Genomic DNA, 15,117 nt, shown 5'->3' with positions numbered 1-15,117 from the left:
GGAGACACTCCTCACTCCCTGGATTCGAACTCGTGACTCCAGGGGTGGTAGTCAGTGCCAATACTCGCTGAGCTACCCAGGCTCCTGGAAGTCGCCATCTATGATATTTTAGTCAATATAGTTTCAGTCGATATTAACAACTATCGCAACAATCATAAAAAGGCTTAACTTTGCTTATTCATTCGTACCGACAGTATTCACGCTGCTCTTGTAAGGTGTTATATAACAGGCCAATATGTGAGTAGCACCTGTTAGTAAATACGGTTGTATCACTGACTATGTGAACCTAGAATTATTGCATTGATCTTGCAAAATATGTACATTATATCAAAATATTACATGGCTGGATAGATAAGGCAAATATTGCCCCTTAATGCAAGTTCATTTCTAATGCTGTCAATAATACAAATCTATATTTTTTTCACCAGTTTTTTTGTATACTGAAACCCCATTGTAGAATTTTACTTGATTCAAGTGAAATCAAAACATGTACAGTAGAAAAGTAGTAGTTAGTATTTTTGTCAATATGTCATAGAATAAGAGTATACCATTTGAAATACGTTACATTACCTGCTTCCAGTATTGGCCTAATCAGCCTCATGGTGATTATTTAACACAATGTTAATATTGTCCAATAATTTCTTCTGAAATATGTCCAATACAGTTATTGTCCTTAATGCAACCTACCTGTGGACTGATTCATCTTGTGTCTGTAATACAGGCACTGTCTGTGGACCACCACTCTCCTCCGCTGCTCGGTGTCAATGGCTCCAGTGACGATAAATTGTTTCGCAGCAAGAGTGCTGATATGGAGCTGTCCACGGAGAAAGAGCAGATGAGGAAAATGCTTTCTGAAGGGTAAATCATTCAGATCCCCCAAACACCCATCAAATCCAAATCTCACATTTACGAGTACACATTTTCTTGTCCCCCACTATTCTCATAATGGAAAATCTAATGAAAATGTTTTTTCATAGAATGCCTCCACAAACAAAAATGTTCTATAATATTCTTTGGAGAACTTTGGAGTACCATGTTAAAACCTTCGGAAATTAATATGTTAATCATATAGTACCATGGGGCCTGGGTAGCTTAGCAAGACGCTGACTATCACACCTGGCGTTGCATGTTAGAATCCAGGGCATGCGGAGTGACTCCAGTCAGGCTTCCTAAGCAACCAATTGGCCTGGTTGCAAGAATGGGTAGAGTCACATTGGGTTAACCGCCTCGTGGTTACTATAATGAGGTTCTCGCTCTCGGTGGGGCGAGTGGTGAGTTGTGGGTGGATGCTGCGTAGTATAGTTGAAGCCTCCACACGCGTTACGTCTCTGTGGTAATACACTCAACAAGCCACATGATGAAATGCGTGGCTTGGCGGTCTCAGACACCGAGGCAACTGAGATTTGTCCTCCACCCAGATTGAGGAAAGTCACTACTCCACCACGAGGACTTAGAGCGCACTGGGAATTGGGCATGCCAAATTGGGGAGAAAAGGGGAGGGAAAAAAATCATACAGTACCACAGTACATATCAAAGTATCATGGCGCTACCATCTGATACATTTGTACAGCTACAGTTCTTTTTCATAAGGGTAATGACAAACATAGCAAATGCATTGCTTTGTCTGTGTTGACATTATAATTGAGCCAAAAGCATTTATTTAAAAGATACTATTTATTGGATGGATTTTGTCTTTTAATTAGCCACACATATAGTTTTGGGACACATTAGGTGTATATGTTGTTTCCCTGTGGGATGACTGTACTAAACCTGCCTCACTCATATGCTTGTTGAGCTAATCAATCCGCCTTACATACTCTTCCTCCTCAGTAGTTTTCTGGGGTAATGGGCAGTGAGTTTAAAATACTCTACAGATTCAAGCATAAAGCATTTTGCCTTTTAGTCACGGCACTTTATATATAGCTGTGTTTAGCATTTGATGATTGCTTTAAATTAAAGCCTGAGGCACACAAAGCCCATTCAGTTACCTTAACAGAATATATTATTAATAAACATATTTCATTATGATCACTGTACAATAAAACAGCATATATAGGCTTTACAAAGCTTATTGTCCATGTTCTGGAAGATATCAGTTTTAGAGGAAACATCAATATGTGAATTTAGCATTAATGGAATACCGTTCACATTAGGGCTGCTCAGGATTTTTACATAGCAACTGGCCAGAAAGTTGTTTTCTGTTCTTTTCTGCATATCGTGGCACCATTTTGTGGTCTGTTCTACATAACGTGGCGGCTCATTTTAGCTTATCTTGGCCCATTTGGCCCGTTTTGCGGCCGACCCACCGGCCCGCTCGGTTCTCCCGATGGCCAGTCCGCCCCTGATCAGCCCCAAAGTGCGTCGGCCCACCGGTTACCAGTTCAGCCCTGAAGTACCTACCCCTTATACCCTGACACCTAACACTCTGCCTAAAATCTACTTTTGTGTTTCGTGAAACAAATAAAGTCATACGGGAGCAAAAATGGCATCAAAATTTACAAAAATGTCGCCAAAATTCAATATGGGGGGAAAAATGCTCTCGTAATAAATTTGTCTGTCTTTTATTTAGGGGTGTAACGATTCATTTGTTTTCTCGATGCATAATATTTGGATTAGTTTATTGATTCAGGGTCCCCATGGACTTAGAAAGCCTGGAAATATCAGGGAATTTAAAAATTGTGATTTCCAGGCCTGAAAAAGTCATGCAAATTAATAAAAAGTATTTTTAAATGGAATATGGAATTATTTTCTAGCCATGTTCAGCTCTTAAATATTTTATTGGCACATTGTACTCTTGTGCTATTATTGTATTCAATGTAGCCTCTATGTACAGTACATATATTTAATGTATTTTCTTTCAAGTTACTTATGGTGCAAAAAGCAATCTTAAGTAGTTTGCCTTTTTTTTTTCCTTAAGACACATTAGAGGAAGTATTTAAAAGTGCTGTAAGCAATTCTTTCATGGAAAGGTAGCAAAAAATGTTCAACTCTCTGAAAGATATGAATGAAATAATTGTCTTAAGATATCTCACCTGTCTCTCTGACAGCACTAGACTCGCAGACAATTGTCAGGATTGTAGGTGAAGGCAGACACGGGACAAGGATCTACTTGCAGCGGAGGTTTATTTAATAAAAGGGTAACACGAAAACACGAACAAAGGAAAACATCCACGATAGGAAAAAGTAAAACAAAACACGGAGGGCATACAAAGGGTTAACGAAACATGGAAGGCATACAAAGGGTGCAACGGGAAGTAAATAAAGACAGAGAGCACAGGTAACAGGCATCCACATACATCAAAGACCGACAGGGGAATGGAGAAACAAACGGGGTTAAATACAGCGACACAGGAGGATAACAAATGATATTCAGGTGCAGACAATAACGCTGTGGCAGTGGTGATGAGGGCCGGGAACCATGGGAAATGTAGTTTGTACACAGACAGTGAAACATGGGGCGGACAACAAGGAAAACGTGACATGGGACGTGAAAAGTGGCATGTGAAACAGAAAACCCGGGGCAGACAACACAGGAACGTGACATAATCCCCCCTCAAAAGGACCGGATTCCAGATGGTCCTAAACAACAACAAAAAAATTTAAAAAACAAACAAAAGTTCAAGGAGAGGGGGGCTAGACGAGGGGGAGAACAGACAGACCAGAGGGGGCACAAGGGGCACAGAGACAGACCAAGGAGGCACAAGGGACACAGAGACAGACCAAGGAGGCACAAGGGGCAATCAGGAAGTCCACGGAGGCACAAGGGCAAGGAGGCAGCCCTGGGAGGCTCGAGAGGAGCCCTGGGAGGCTCGAGAGGCTTGAGAGTTGGAGCCCTGGAAGGCTCGAGAGGCTTGAGAGGCGGAGCCCTGGAAGGCTCGAGAGGCGGAGCCCTGGAAGGCTCGAGAGGCGGAGCCCTGGAAGGCTCGAGTGACTTGAGGAGCGGAGCCCTGGAAGGCTCAGGAGGAGGAGCCCTGAAGACTCGAGAGACTTGGGAGGCGGAGCCCTGGGAGGCTCGGGAGGAGGAGCCCTGGAAGACTCGAGAGACTTGGGAGGCGGAGCCCTGGGAGGCTCGGGAGAAGGAGCCCTGGAAGACTCGAGAGACTTGGGAGGCGGAGCCCTGGGAGGCTCGGGAGGAGGAGCCCTAGAAGGCTCGAGGGGCGCTGGCTCTTGGACGGTCATGGCTACTGGCGCTGGCCCTTGGATGGTCGAGGCTACAGGCGCTGGCTCTGGGACGGTCGAGGCTACAGCCGCTGGCTCGCTGACCGTGGCAGGCGCGGGCGCTGGCTTGCTGACTGTGGCAGGCGCGGGTGCTGGCTCGCTGATCGTGGCAGGCGCGGGTGCTGGCTCGCTGATCGTGGCCGGCGCGGGTGCTGGCTCGCTGATCGTGGCCGGCGCGGGTGCTGGCTCGCTGATCATGGCCGGCGTGCGCTGGAGAGCGGAAGCTTTTCTTCTCCTCCTCCTCGGGCGGACAAAGTTGGCAGCGCTGGCTCGTCGATCTGGGTAGGCATGGGCTCAGGCTCGAAAGCCGGAATCACGAGGGGTGGTTCCTCGGCCGCGAGCTTCTTCAGCACGAGACTCACGTACTCCCTCCATGTGTGCTCTCCAGGTTCCGGCGCTTCCCTCCGCCGGCATGATGGTAACCCGACCATGTAGATGGTTTTCAGGGAAGCGTTGTCGAACCCGGTGTGGATGGCGACAGTGGAAAAGAGCCGTGAGTACTCGCGAACGGTCAACTTCGCCTGGGCCAGTTTGGTGAAAACCGCTGCTAGATCCATTATGGGTCGGTCTTTCTGTCAGGATTGTAGGTGAAGGCAGACACGGGACGAGGATCTACTTGCAGCGGAGGTTTATTTAATAAAAGGGTAACACGAAAACACGAACAAAGGAAAACATCCATGATGGGAAAAAGTAAAACAAAACACGGCGGGCATACAAAGGGTTAACAAAACACGGAAGGCATACAAAGGGTGCAACGGGAAGTAAATAAAGACAGAGAGCATGGGTAACAGGCGTCCACAGACATCAAAGACCGACAGGGGAATGGAGAAACAAACGGGGTTAAATACAGCGACACAGGAGGATAACAAACGATATTCAGGTGCAGACAATAACGCTGTGGCAGTGGTGATGAGGGCTGGGAACCATGGGAAATGTAGTTTGTACACAGACAGTGAAACACGGGGCGGACAACAAGGAAAACGTGACATGGAACGTGAAAAGTGGCATGTGAAACAGAAAACCCGGGGCAGACAACACAGGAACGTGACAACAATGATGCTTTCAACCTGCCAATTATTTTGCACACTCTCATAGTATTGTAGTTGCAGCGAATTATTGAGACTTACGGCCATTTTTAAGCCACGTTGTTCATAACAGTTGTCTGATGAGGGTGCCATTTTGCTGCTGTTGTTTTAAACAACTGTTTCTGCACTATGTCGGTCTCAATAAACCTCATTTGTTACCTCTGGAGTGCAGAGTTTTGGAAAGAGGGGGCATGGCTAATTCAACAGCTCAGTGGAAGTAGAACGGCTAAAATCCTTTACAGCACCCTATAAATGCATTTTTTTAAATGCAGAATTAAATCATAAATCAAATCAAATTTTGTTGTGAATCGGACTGAATCGTTTTGAATTTGCAAAAATCACTTTTGAATCGAATAGAAAACCACAGAATCGATTTGCTTTCATCCCAAAGATTCACACCCCTACTTTTATTTGTAAAATTTGGAATAATTATTAGATTTTTATAGTCATAGTTATATTTATTATGGCATAAAATATGAATTGATTTTTATTAAATGCTTAGGCTAAGTGGTAAAAAATTATAAATCAATTAAATAAAAGAATTTGCCAAATGGATTAGACACAGTATGTTTTAAATAATTGCAGTAAGATATGCCCTCATAAAAGGTAAAAATAAAAATAAATGCCTCTGAAAATCAAATACGGGTGGCCAGTACTGACCCAAAATATAAAAGCTAAATTCTTACACAGGTTTGCAAAAACTTGAGGGTGAATAAAAATGAATTCTGATGACAGAATTTTTATTTTTGATGAACTATCCCTTTAAGATAACAGAAAATAAATGTTGCATTTCAAATACCATCTGTGTGTGTTGGGACAAAATATATTGGACTCATAAAGAATCAGAATGTAACTAAAACCCAGATCTTTATCTACAGGTCGATATGCGAGATAAAATCTGAGGCCGAGCTTTTTTCTCTACGGGACAGCAACGCTAAGTTGGTTGCAGCTCTTCACGAAGCAAACAGCAGCATTGAACAATGGAAAAAGCAATTAGCTGAGTATCAGGAAGAAACCGACCGACTCCGAGAGCAGGTGAGAACGTTGAGTGAGGTCACAGAAGGCTCTGAGCACGGCTTATAAAGGTCTATTCAGTTTTCTCATAGGTCATTTACTAAAACCATAGGATGTCTGTATGAGGCCGACTGGAGAAACAAATACTACTTTCAGCCAATGATTCTGTTAATTAAATATTCATAAGTGGTTTGAGAGATTCAAGTCTTACCTACTGGTGCTTTTTTCAGGACAACTGCATATTTAAATGTCCACATATGTTAACAATTTGTTCTGAATATTTGAATATTTCCCTTTAGCACTCCCTTTAGAAACAAGTCCGCAAGACCAAACATCAGCCAGGTGACGTATGTAGTTAAGGTCTGCAGAGACTGCACAGAAGGATATTTATAGGAAAAGACATTGCAGCTTCATTGCCCGGAACAGAGGAAAGACAAATGACTGTGGGGAAAATGAGACCGCTAAGTTTCTCTCTAACGCAAACAAAGAAATGTCTGTGAGTTGTGACCATGCTAAAAGCTCCAGTGCAGTGATGGCCTGGTTTATTATTTCACCTCAGGGTTAAGCATGAGTGCAGAGTTGCCTGTATATTATAGCTACCTCTGAAGATGAGAAGCCAAGTTACAGAGAAAATGTCTGTGTGGAATGTAACGCCACTGGAGAACACAGCAACTCTTGGGTGGGATAGTGTGGACCCTCTTTTTGATCTCCTTAAAGATACAACTGTAACAAGCAATTTAAATATATACACTGAAGAAATGCAAGTATTAACTTAATTTTCCTCTTAAAATATTTTTAGTTCAGTGTATTTTAATACATTTAGGCTATGCTTAGTACAGATGTGTACATTGTTTAATTACTTTTAATAATAACTTGTATAGAACTTTACATTTTTAAACACAACTTTACAGAACTTTGTGTTCATACATTATAAAACGTTGCATAAACACAGTAGCCTAAATAACATACCTCTTCTCTAGTGCTGGTGAGATATCAGGTGATGTAATTATAGGTTGAAATGAAACAAGGAGACCAGCAGATCAATAGGGCTTGTTTTCATATTGTACTCTAAAACACTATCATGATGTATGCAGAAAACAATGTTCGTTTATAGTGAAATGCTCCAACACTGGTAACAGTGTGGTTCTTCTTCTGTGATTTGAACATGACGTTGCATGTAACGCATATGCTCCCTCTAGCGGCAGATGACTGTATAGACTTATCATCTGCTGGCATGATTACTGAATGCATTTCTTCTGAAATGAATGAATTGTCGAATAAGCTTAATCGGTCAAATTATTAACGACAATTAATAGATTATCGATTAATTATTAGCACCACTAATGGACGGGACACAAACTACTCACCTTTCTGGGAAATTCTGCATTTTCCAATTCTGTCATATTTTATAAAGTGGAGGCTGAGTATTTGGCCTGTGATTGGTGGGAGAACTTGGAATAGATGTAGTCTGTTGGTTTCATGTTTCAGGTTGCAGAGCTGGAGGCTCAGGGCGGGGTTTCTGCCTCCAGTGAGAGTGGCGGCGAGGATCTCACACAATCAATGGCAGAGATGGAGGCTCTTATAAAAGCTAAAGATGAGGTGCAGTTTAGCTCCTTGACATTGTAATAAATGTGCTGAATGACAAAGCAAAAGACTCCTTAGGGGCGTGTGTCATGACACATCAAATATACAACACTACCTTTATATTCCACAGAGCTGTCTACACTGCAAGCCCCTGTTAACGGACGCCCTGTTTTTGTATTTGACACACTGTAGAGCTGCTCCAACCACTTTATTTTTCGTGTTTGTATGAAATTAAAAACAAATATTTTTACGAATATCATGAATTGATTGAAATGTGTTTTATTCGTTTTATTCTTTAAGGGATAGTTCATCCAAAAAATGTATTCTGTCATAATTTACTCACCCTCAATTTTTCTATCAGCCGCCATTCACTTTCTTTGTTTGAGTAAGATTCCATAAAAGCAAATGATGGCCTAACATCTCCTTTTGTGTTCCACTGAGGAAAGAAAGTCATAACGGTTTAGAACAACATAAGGGTGAGTAAATAATAAATGTACATGCAGATGTAACATTAAGTTTCACTATTCTAAAATAGCCCATTCAACATCAGTATTGCCATTAAAAAATACTGTAGCTTAAAGGGATAGTTAAACTAAAAATAAACATTTTCTCATTATTTACTCACCCTCATTCTATTTCAGATGTGTAGGACTTTCTTTCTTCTGCAGAACACAAACAAAGATTTTTAGAACAATATCTCAGCTCTGTTGGTCCATACAATGCAAGTGAATGGTGGCCAGATCTTTGAATGACCAAAACGTATATAAAGGCATCGTAAAAGTAATCCATACCACCGATATTCTTCTTAAAATCTTTGTTTGTGTTCTGCAGAAGAAAGAAAGATTGGATCTTAAACAATGAAAGTGAATGGTGTGGTCCATATCTTCAGAAGCATTATGATTGGTGTGGGTGAGAATCAGATCAATATTTATGTCTTTTTTTACTGTAAATATCCACATTCAAATTTCACTTTCAGATTCTTCTTTTGTTTTTGGCGATTCACATTCTTCATGCATATCGCAACTACTGGTCAGAACAGATTTACAGTGAAAAAGGACTTAAACATTGATCTGTTTCTCACCCACACCTATCATATTGCGTCTGAAGACATGGATTAAACCACTGGAGTCGTATGGATTACCTTACGTGCTTTTTGGAGCTTCAAAGTTCTGGCCACATTCACTTGCATTGTATGGACACAATGAGATATTCTTCTAAAAATCTTAATTTGTGTTTTGCAGAAGAAAGCCATACACATCAGGGATGGCATGAGGGTGAGTAAATGATGAGGAAATTAGCATTTTTGGTTGAACTATCCCTTTATGTCTAGCCTCAAATTCACAGCTGATTTGTACGGGGTTGGTGAATATTCTTTGCTGACGTGGAGCTTTGACACTTTCAGTGTAGACACCCTCAAGCTGTCGCTTTGTGACACGACACAACAAAGGCCGATTCCAGTTTTAACATTGTAATGGCAGCACACCATGTGAAACAACTTCCTTAATCCTGTCAAACACAGTTAATAAAATATTTAAAATCTATTGTTTAATACGAATATGATTACAGACAATGCACTATGACAGTAGAAATTATAATTACAGGAAATAAAGTGTCTGCAAGAGAAGAAATCAGATTTTAGTGAGCTGGAGAAAGAAAGGGAAGAGGCCAGCAAAAGAATGCAGGTAAATGAATTTACTAATTCAGAGGAACAGTGGGGTCCAAAATCTGAGAGCATATTGAAAATCTGGGATTTGTAAATTAATTTTAACCTGGAAATAACAAAGATGTAGCATTCTGAAGAATGTAAAACAAATGATTTTAACTAGTTATTTTTCAAAATTATGTTAACTTAAAATGAATGAGAAACTAATCAAAAAATCTCATTTGTGATATTGAGCTTGTTATCATTTGCAATGGAAACTTTTGTATTCCATTAGATAAATGCAAAATTGAAGCATTTTCTCTAGTTGTCTCAGACTTTTGGACACCACTGTATAAATATGATCAACATTTTGTTACCTGAATTTATGGTTATTTGCTTTGGTATTAGGACCTGGAGGTGAAAAATGTAGAGCTGGAGAGTCGAGTGCAAACAGCAGAAAAGGCTTTAGCTTCTTCCCAGGTTGCCCGGAACAGGGTGGAGAGTGAAGTGCAAAAGGCCATTGAAACTTTAGACGTCAAGATCTATGACCTGAGTGACCTGCGGCAGAACTTAGCCAAGCTGCTGGAGAAATGACCAGATGTTGCAAAACCATACCACAAAGATACCATTATGGGAAACTTCTAGAAACTTCTCTACTGGAATGTTCCCCAGCAGCACAATTTACAAGCCAGCAGTTCGTCATAGTACTAAGCTGTATCAAAAACCAGATAGGTATGACAAAACCAGAGCAAGAAAAAACTAAATAAAAAAGAATTTGGATGAAGTTGCTGATTTGCTTCCATCTTAAACATTTGCTTTCTGACAGCTGAGTGTCATGAGTGTAGCTTACCAGGTGCTTCACACTGAACATGGCCTGTGTTTGCCTGAAGTAAAATCCTAGGGAACTGTCAAAAAGACTGAAGCTTCCTCTAGACATGATTCAGAGCTGCGAGTGGCACTAGATATCAATAGCTGAATTGTTGTTGACTTTTGAAAGATATGTGATTTGGTCGTGATCTTGGACTAGCTTTCGAAATGAGTCATTAGAAGACTTTGAATGGGATATTCTGTTGATATAAGCGACACTGTTCAATGTATTTACCAGTATTATTGTGAGATACCTATAAGTGGAATTCAGGAATAAAAATATCCTCAAGTATCTCAATATTTATGGACACCAGTATGTCTTTGTTAGGACATTTATTAAGTGGTTTATTGGCTTGTTTAATCACTCTGGCCATTAACAGTTCCTTTTACAAGGCTCATAAATCTTGCTTGATTTAGGGCTCTATTATTGACAAAGCACATGGCACTAACATAAACATGGTATTTCTCTTAGAAACAAACAATACAGTAACTAGGGTAAATAGTTAATCTTAATTTCCCTTCGTCATTTTCTAGCAAATTCATTATTTTAGCTGATCTGCTGCCGTCTATGTCTGAATATGTAAGTAGGTACCGATGCATTTCTGCAAGCTGGATCAACTTATTTGGAGAGCACTCGAATTCAATTTTCACACTCAGATCAGTTCAAAATGGCACTTTTAAATGCAGCAACCCTTTAGGGACAACACTAGACTTTTTTAGACAACTGTTGTTACCTCAGCATGCATCTTTATACCAACCTTTATACAATATAGTTTTTCTTTTGAGTCCGTCATGTCTTAAACCTAAACGTTAACTTTGACATTGCTTTGGACATCTGCCGTACAATCGCAAAAACATTTGCACTTATGCTATTTTTCTATTGTGTGCCTGTTTGTGGTTTTCTATGAATTCCCAATAAAAGTATTTGCTTAATGTGTGCACATCTCCTGTGCTTACCTGTTTTCAATTACAGTACATAACCCAGGGGAGCCTATACTTTCTCAGTACTTCTGTAAAATACAAATATACTTTGAAATATTTAATTCATTATCATATGTCACGACTGGAGAGCTAATGAATAATAAAGGAAGGATGGAGTGCTTTGTTGTTACAGTTTTTAATTAAATGGATCCAATGAGTAACTGTTTTGAATATTTACATGTTAACTAATAAGAAATGTAGTGTTTCTCTGAGGAATCGTGCTTTACAGTCATCAAAATAATGATAAGATAAAGGTAGATTCTCCACCTCAAAACAGCCTCTCTCAGGGAGAAAAGAACAAGAAATATTCGTAATATTCTTCATTGTGTGTAGCGAAACGCATTTAATTTTTATCAGTTTTGTAGTAATTTATTTTCCATTTTAGTACTAGTAGATGATTAACCTTCACATTAAACTACATTAAGTTGTTTACACACTACTGCCACCTATTGACGAATTAAAGTTCTCCATCTCAAAACCTGAAAACCAGTGGGAAACCAAAAAATTATACAGTGGTCAGAATATTGTGTTTAAAGTATTTTCCAAATAACAGGCATATTTAATTGTGAGCATCATGGATAGACACTTGCTCCAACTGTTGTCTTGGAAACCCTTTACAAATCAATGTCTCAGTGGCCTGGGTAGCTCAGCGAGCAAAGAAGCTGATTACCACACCTGGAGTCCCAAGTTCAAATCCAGGGTGTGCTGAGTGACTCCAGTCAGGCTTCCTAAACAACCAAATTGGCCCTGTTGCTAGGGTTGGGGCAACTTTCTCGTGGTCGCTATAATGTGGTTCTCGCTCTAGGTGGGGCGCGTGATGAGTTGTACATGAACGCTGCTGATAATAGACCACTTTTAAGTTAGTAAACATTGTGACGTTTTTTGTGGGCGGAGGCAGAACAATTCCCCTGACCACTTCACTAACGTTAGATAGCAAGTTTTGTTAGCTTGTTTTTTAACAATGACTGGAGAAAATCCGATTTTATCTGAATATGTAAAGTCACTCACTGTCCGGGACCACGATTGTTATTTGAATCAGTAAATTTTAACAGACGGAACCAGATTGGCCGACCCATACACGCTCACTCAATGGATGGACGATCAGACAGGGTTACCTCCGGTTGAGTGGCCTGACCTACCTGATAGAGAAACCGAGCGTATATTGTAAAGAAAAACTGAGGGCATATATATTTTTGTGTCTATAACTATGTGCTGAATGGTCATGTACAAGATTTTGTCTAGGGTGGTTTTGTATTTTAAGTCAAGCATGATCATGCGTGAAGCCTCCACATGCGCTAGATCTCTATGGTAACATGCTCAACAAGCCACGTGCTAAAATGCTCGGATTGATGGTCTCAGATGCGGAGGCAACAGAGACTTGTCTTCTGCCACCCGATTGAGGCAAGTCACTACACCACCACGAGGACCTAGAACGCATTGGGAATTGGATATTCCAAATTGGGGAGAAAAGGGAAGACAAAAAAATAAATGAATGTCTCTACAACTAATTAAAATGTTTTTGAAGCTGCCTCAGTTCTGCAATCTGTTTGACCAGAACTGTGCATGAGATAGGTAAACGTTATTTTATTGTTTTAGTATATACGGGTCACTGACAAATAAGGTGGTCAGATATGATACATATTTTACAGTTCTAGTTTAAATTTCAAGTTTGTAGAAATGTCATTTTCTACTAAACAGTTTAATGGCTTTAAAAGTGGTGTAATCAAGTAAAAGGTACTCAAATACTTAATTTCAAAAGTTTTAGCGATGGCCATGAATTGTCACGAATGTTTGAGTCAAGAAGGTTGACTTCTTATGGTTACTCCATTTCACCTAACAAAATGTACCTTTTCATAAAAATGTCAAACTATCTGAACTTCACAAACAGTCACCAGGGTCCTGACACCAAGTATGTTTGTTACATCATAAATACTGTATTCACCACAATGCTCTGCCTCAGAAATGTTTTATTTATAATAAAATTAAATAATTGTCTTTAAGTGTGATAGTAAAAGAAAGGGTTCAGCCACTTCTGTTGGTTTTGTTTAAATCTTTTTGTGGCTGAATTCACTCATGTTTTGTTTCGTGTTGTGTGAACACGTGGCATTGTTTGGTTTTCACTGCCATGTGTTCTTGTGTCTTGTTATGTTGTGTGAGTGTACTTGGCTTTAAGTGTGTTCGACTTGACCTGCATCTCGATGCCGATCGACGGGTTTTGCCTGTTTCAGTTTAGGAAGGAGTTAAAAATAGAGCCGTCAAGCCGGACACTTCTCGTCGCTTTTCGTCGCATGCGGAACCAACTCTAGACACGGAAGATCGCGCGATGTTTGTTTTCTTTATTGCAAACGAAGTGGAATTCAGATAGACAGATTTTGTTATTTTATTTATTTATTTATTTTTACATATTAACCAGAAACTTTGTTCATTTTGAAAAATGTATGTGCTGCTTCATACAGTGCCTATTGTGTGTACAATAATAAAGTCCAATAAAAGCCTGCATTATTTTCATACCAATAAAGGAGTCTGTATTTTTAATCGTTTAGATTATTATTAATTTTTTTTATGAATAAACATGATTATTACTATGACAACCACAATATAGCACGATATAGACATGATGTACTGTTATACAAACACGGAGCTGGAATAGTTTTCTCTGATCTGGTGGTGTCCGAATAAATACCATGGTGGGCAAGGTAATTTTATGTATATAACTCAATTTATATTCAAATGGCAATTCAAGGGATTGACAAATAAATGATAAAGAAAATCCAAGCTACAATAAAAAAATATAAAATTAATTTTAAACATTATTTAAAATGATAAATTATTGAAATGATTAAAAAAAATACAGAAATAGAATGATGCAGTGCAGTAAGTGCAGCACAGTGTTCAGTCAGAAAATGCAAAAACAGAAGTGTTTTCGGTCTGGATTTTAATGTGGCTACTGTTGGAGCATATCTGACCTCTTCTGGAAGCGGATTCCAGCTTCGTGTGGCATAATAGCTAAACGCTGTCTCACACTGTTTTAAGTGAACCCTCTTAAACAGAGATGTATGGAATGATATTCCGGACATTATTCAAAAGGAATTGCAAATTGTATTTGCAATTGCGTTTTCAATTTGTGGACGCATAAAATGTGACATAATCCAAACGCAATTGCAAATCGCGCATTACGGTTTGCATTTTCGTTTAAGCGAACGCACAGTGACTGCCAAATTTCACATGGAAAAGCAAAGTCCGTTTGCAACTGTGTTTCCCATATCTTACGAGTTTTGGTCCTGTCATATTTAAATAGCAATTTCAATTACCACATCTGCTTTTTCACTTTCTCAGCGTCGCGTATGTAGCCAGCCAAAACTCAGATGGAATACTAATTCCCTTAGTATTTCCATTTCCGATGCCTTACACAGAAACCTGTCAATCAGGGTCAAGGGTGGGATTATGCTATGGGGCGTGTTTGTCTTGGGAAGTGACATCACTCACAGTCTATCAGGATCAATAATTAGCACTTTATTGCACTTTATTCATCTATAATCTCACACTGGACTGTCAACATATTCTCCTCAATATACTACTTCATATATATATATATATATTTCATATACTCCTACTTATTGTATTGTATATTGTGTGTATTGTTTACTGTACATTGTATATGTGTTGTGTAAGTATGTGTACATTTGATTTGTAAATTGTTTTGTGTAAGTATGTTGTTTACTGTAA

General features: G+C 39.6%; 1 protein-coding gene across 1 annotated transcript in view; it reads left to right on the top strand.

Annotated features, from left to right (window-relative positions):
• The window catches only part of LOC127632893 (homer protein homolog 3-like), a 42,495-nt gene extending 28,617 nt beyond the window's left edge, over window positions 1-13,878 (top strand). Inside the window, exons 6-10 of the mRNA XM_052111715.1 lie at window positions 722-858; window positions 6,182-6,338; window positions 7,806-7,916; window positions 9,503-9,583; window positions 9,952-13,878. Of these exons, the coding sequence (XP_051967675.1) occupies window positions 722-858; window positions 6,182-6,338; window positions 7,806-7,916; window positions 9,503-9,583; window positions 9,952-10,137 (672 nt within the window). The 3' untranslated portion in view covers window positions 10,138-13,878. The remainder of the gene's footprint in view (window positions 1-721; window positions 859-6,181; window positions 6,339-7,805; window positions 7,917-9,502; window positions 9,584-9,951) is intronic.
• The last annotated feature ends 1,239 nt before the right edge of the window (window positions 13,879-15,117 follow it).

The sequence above is a fragment of the Xyrauchen texanus genome, chromosome 39 (genome assembly GCF_025860055.1).
Source record: "Xyrauchen texanus isolate HMW12.3.18 chromosome 39, RBS_HiC_50CHRs, whole genome shotgun sequence".
Classification (NCBI taxonomy): Eukaryota; Metazoa; Chordata; class Actinopteri; order Cypriniformes; family Catostomidae; genus Xyrauchen; species Xyrauchen texanus.
Note: the sequence above shows the minus strand (reverse complement) of the source record. Positions and strands in the feature narration are given on the sequence as shown.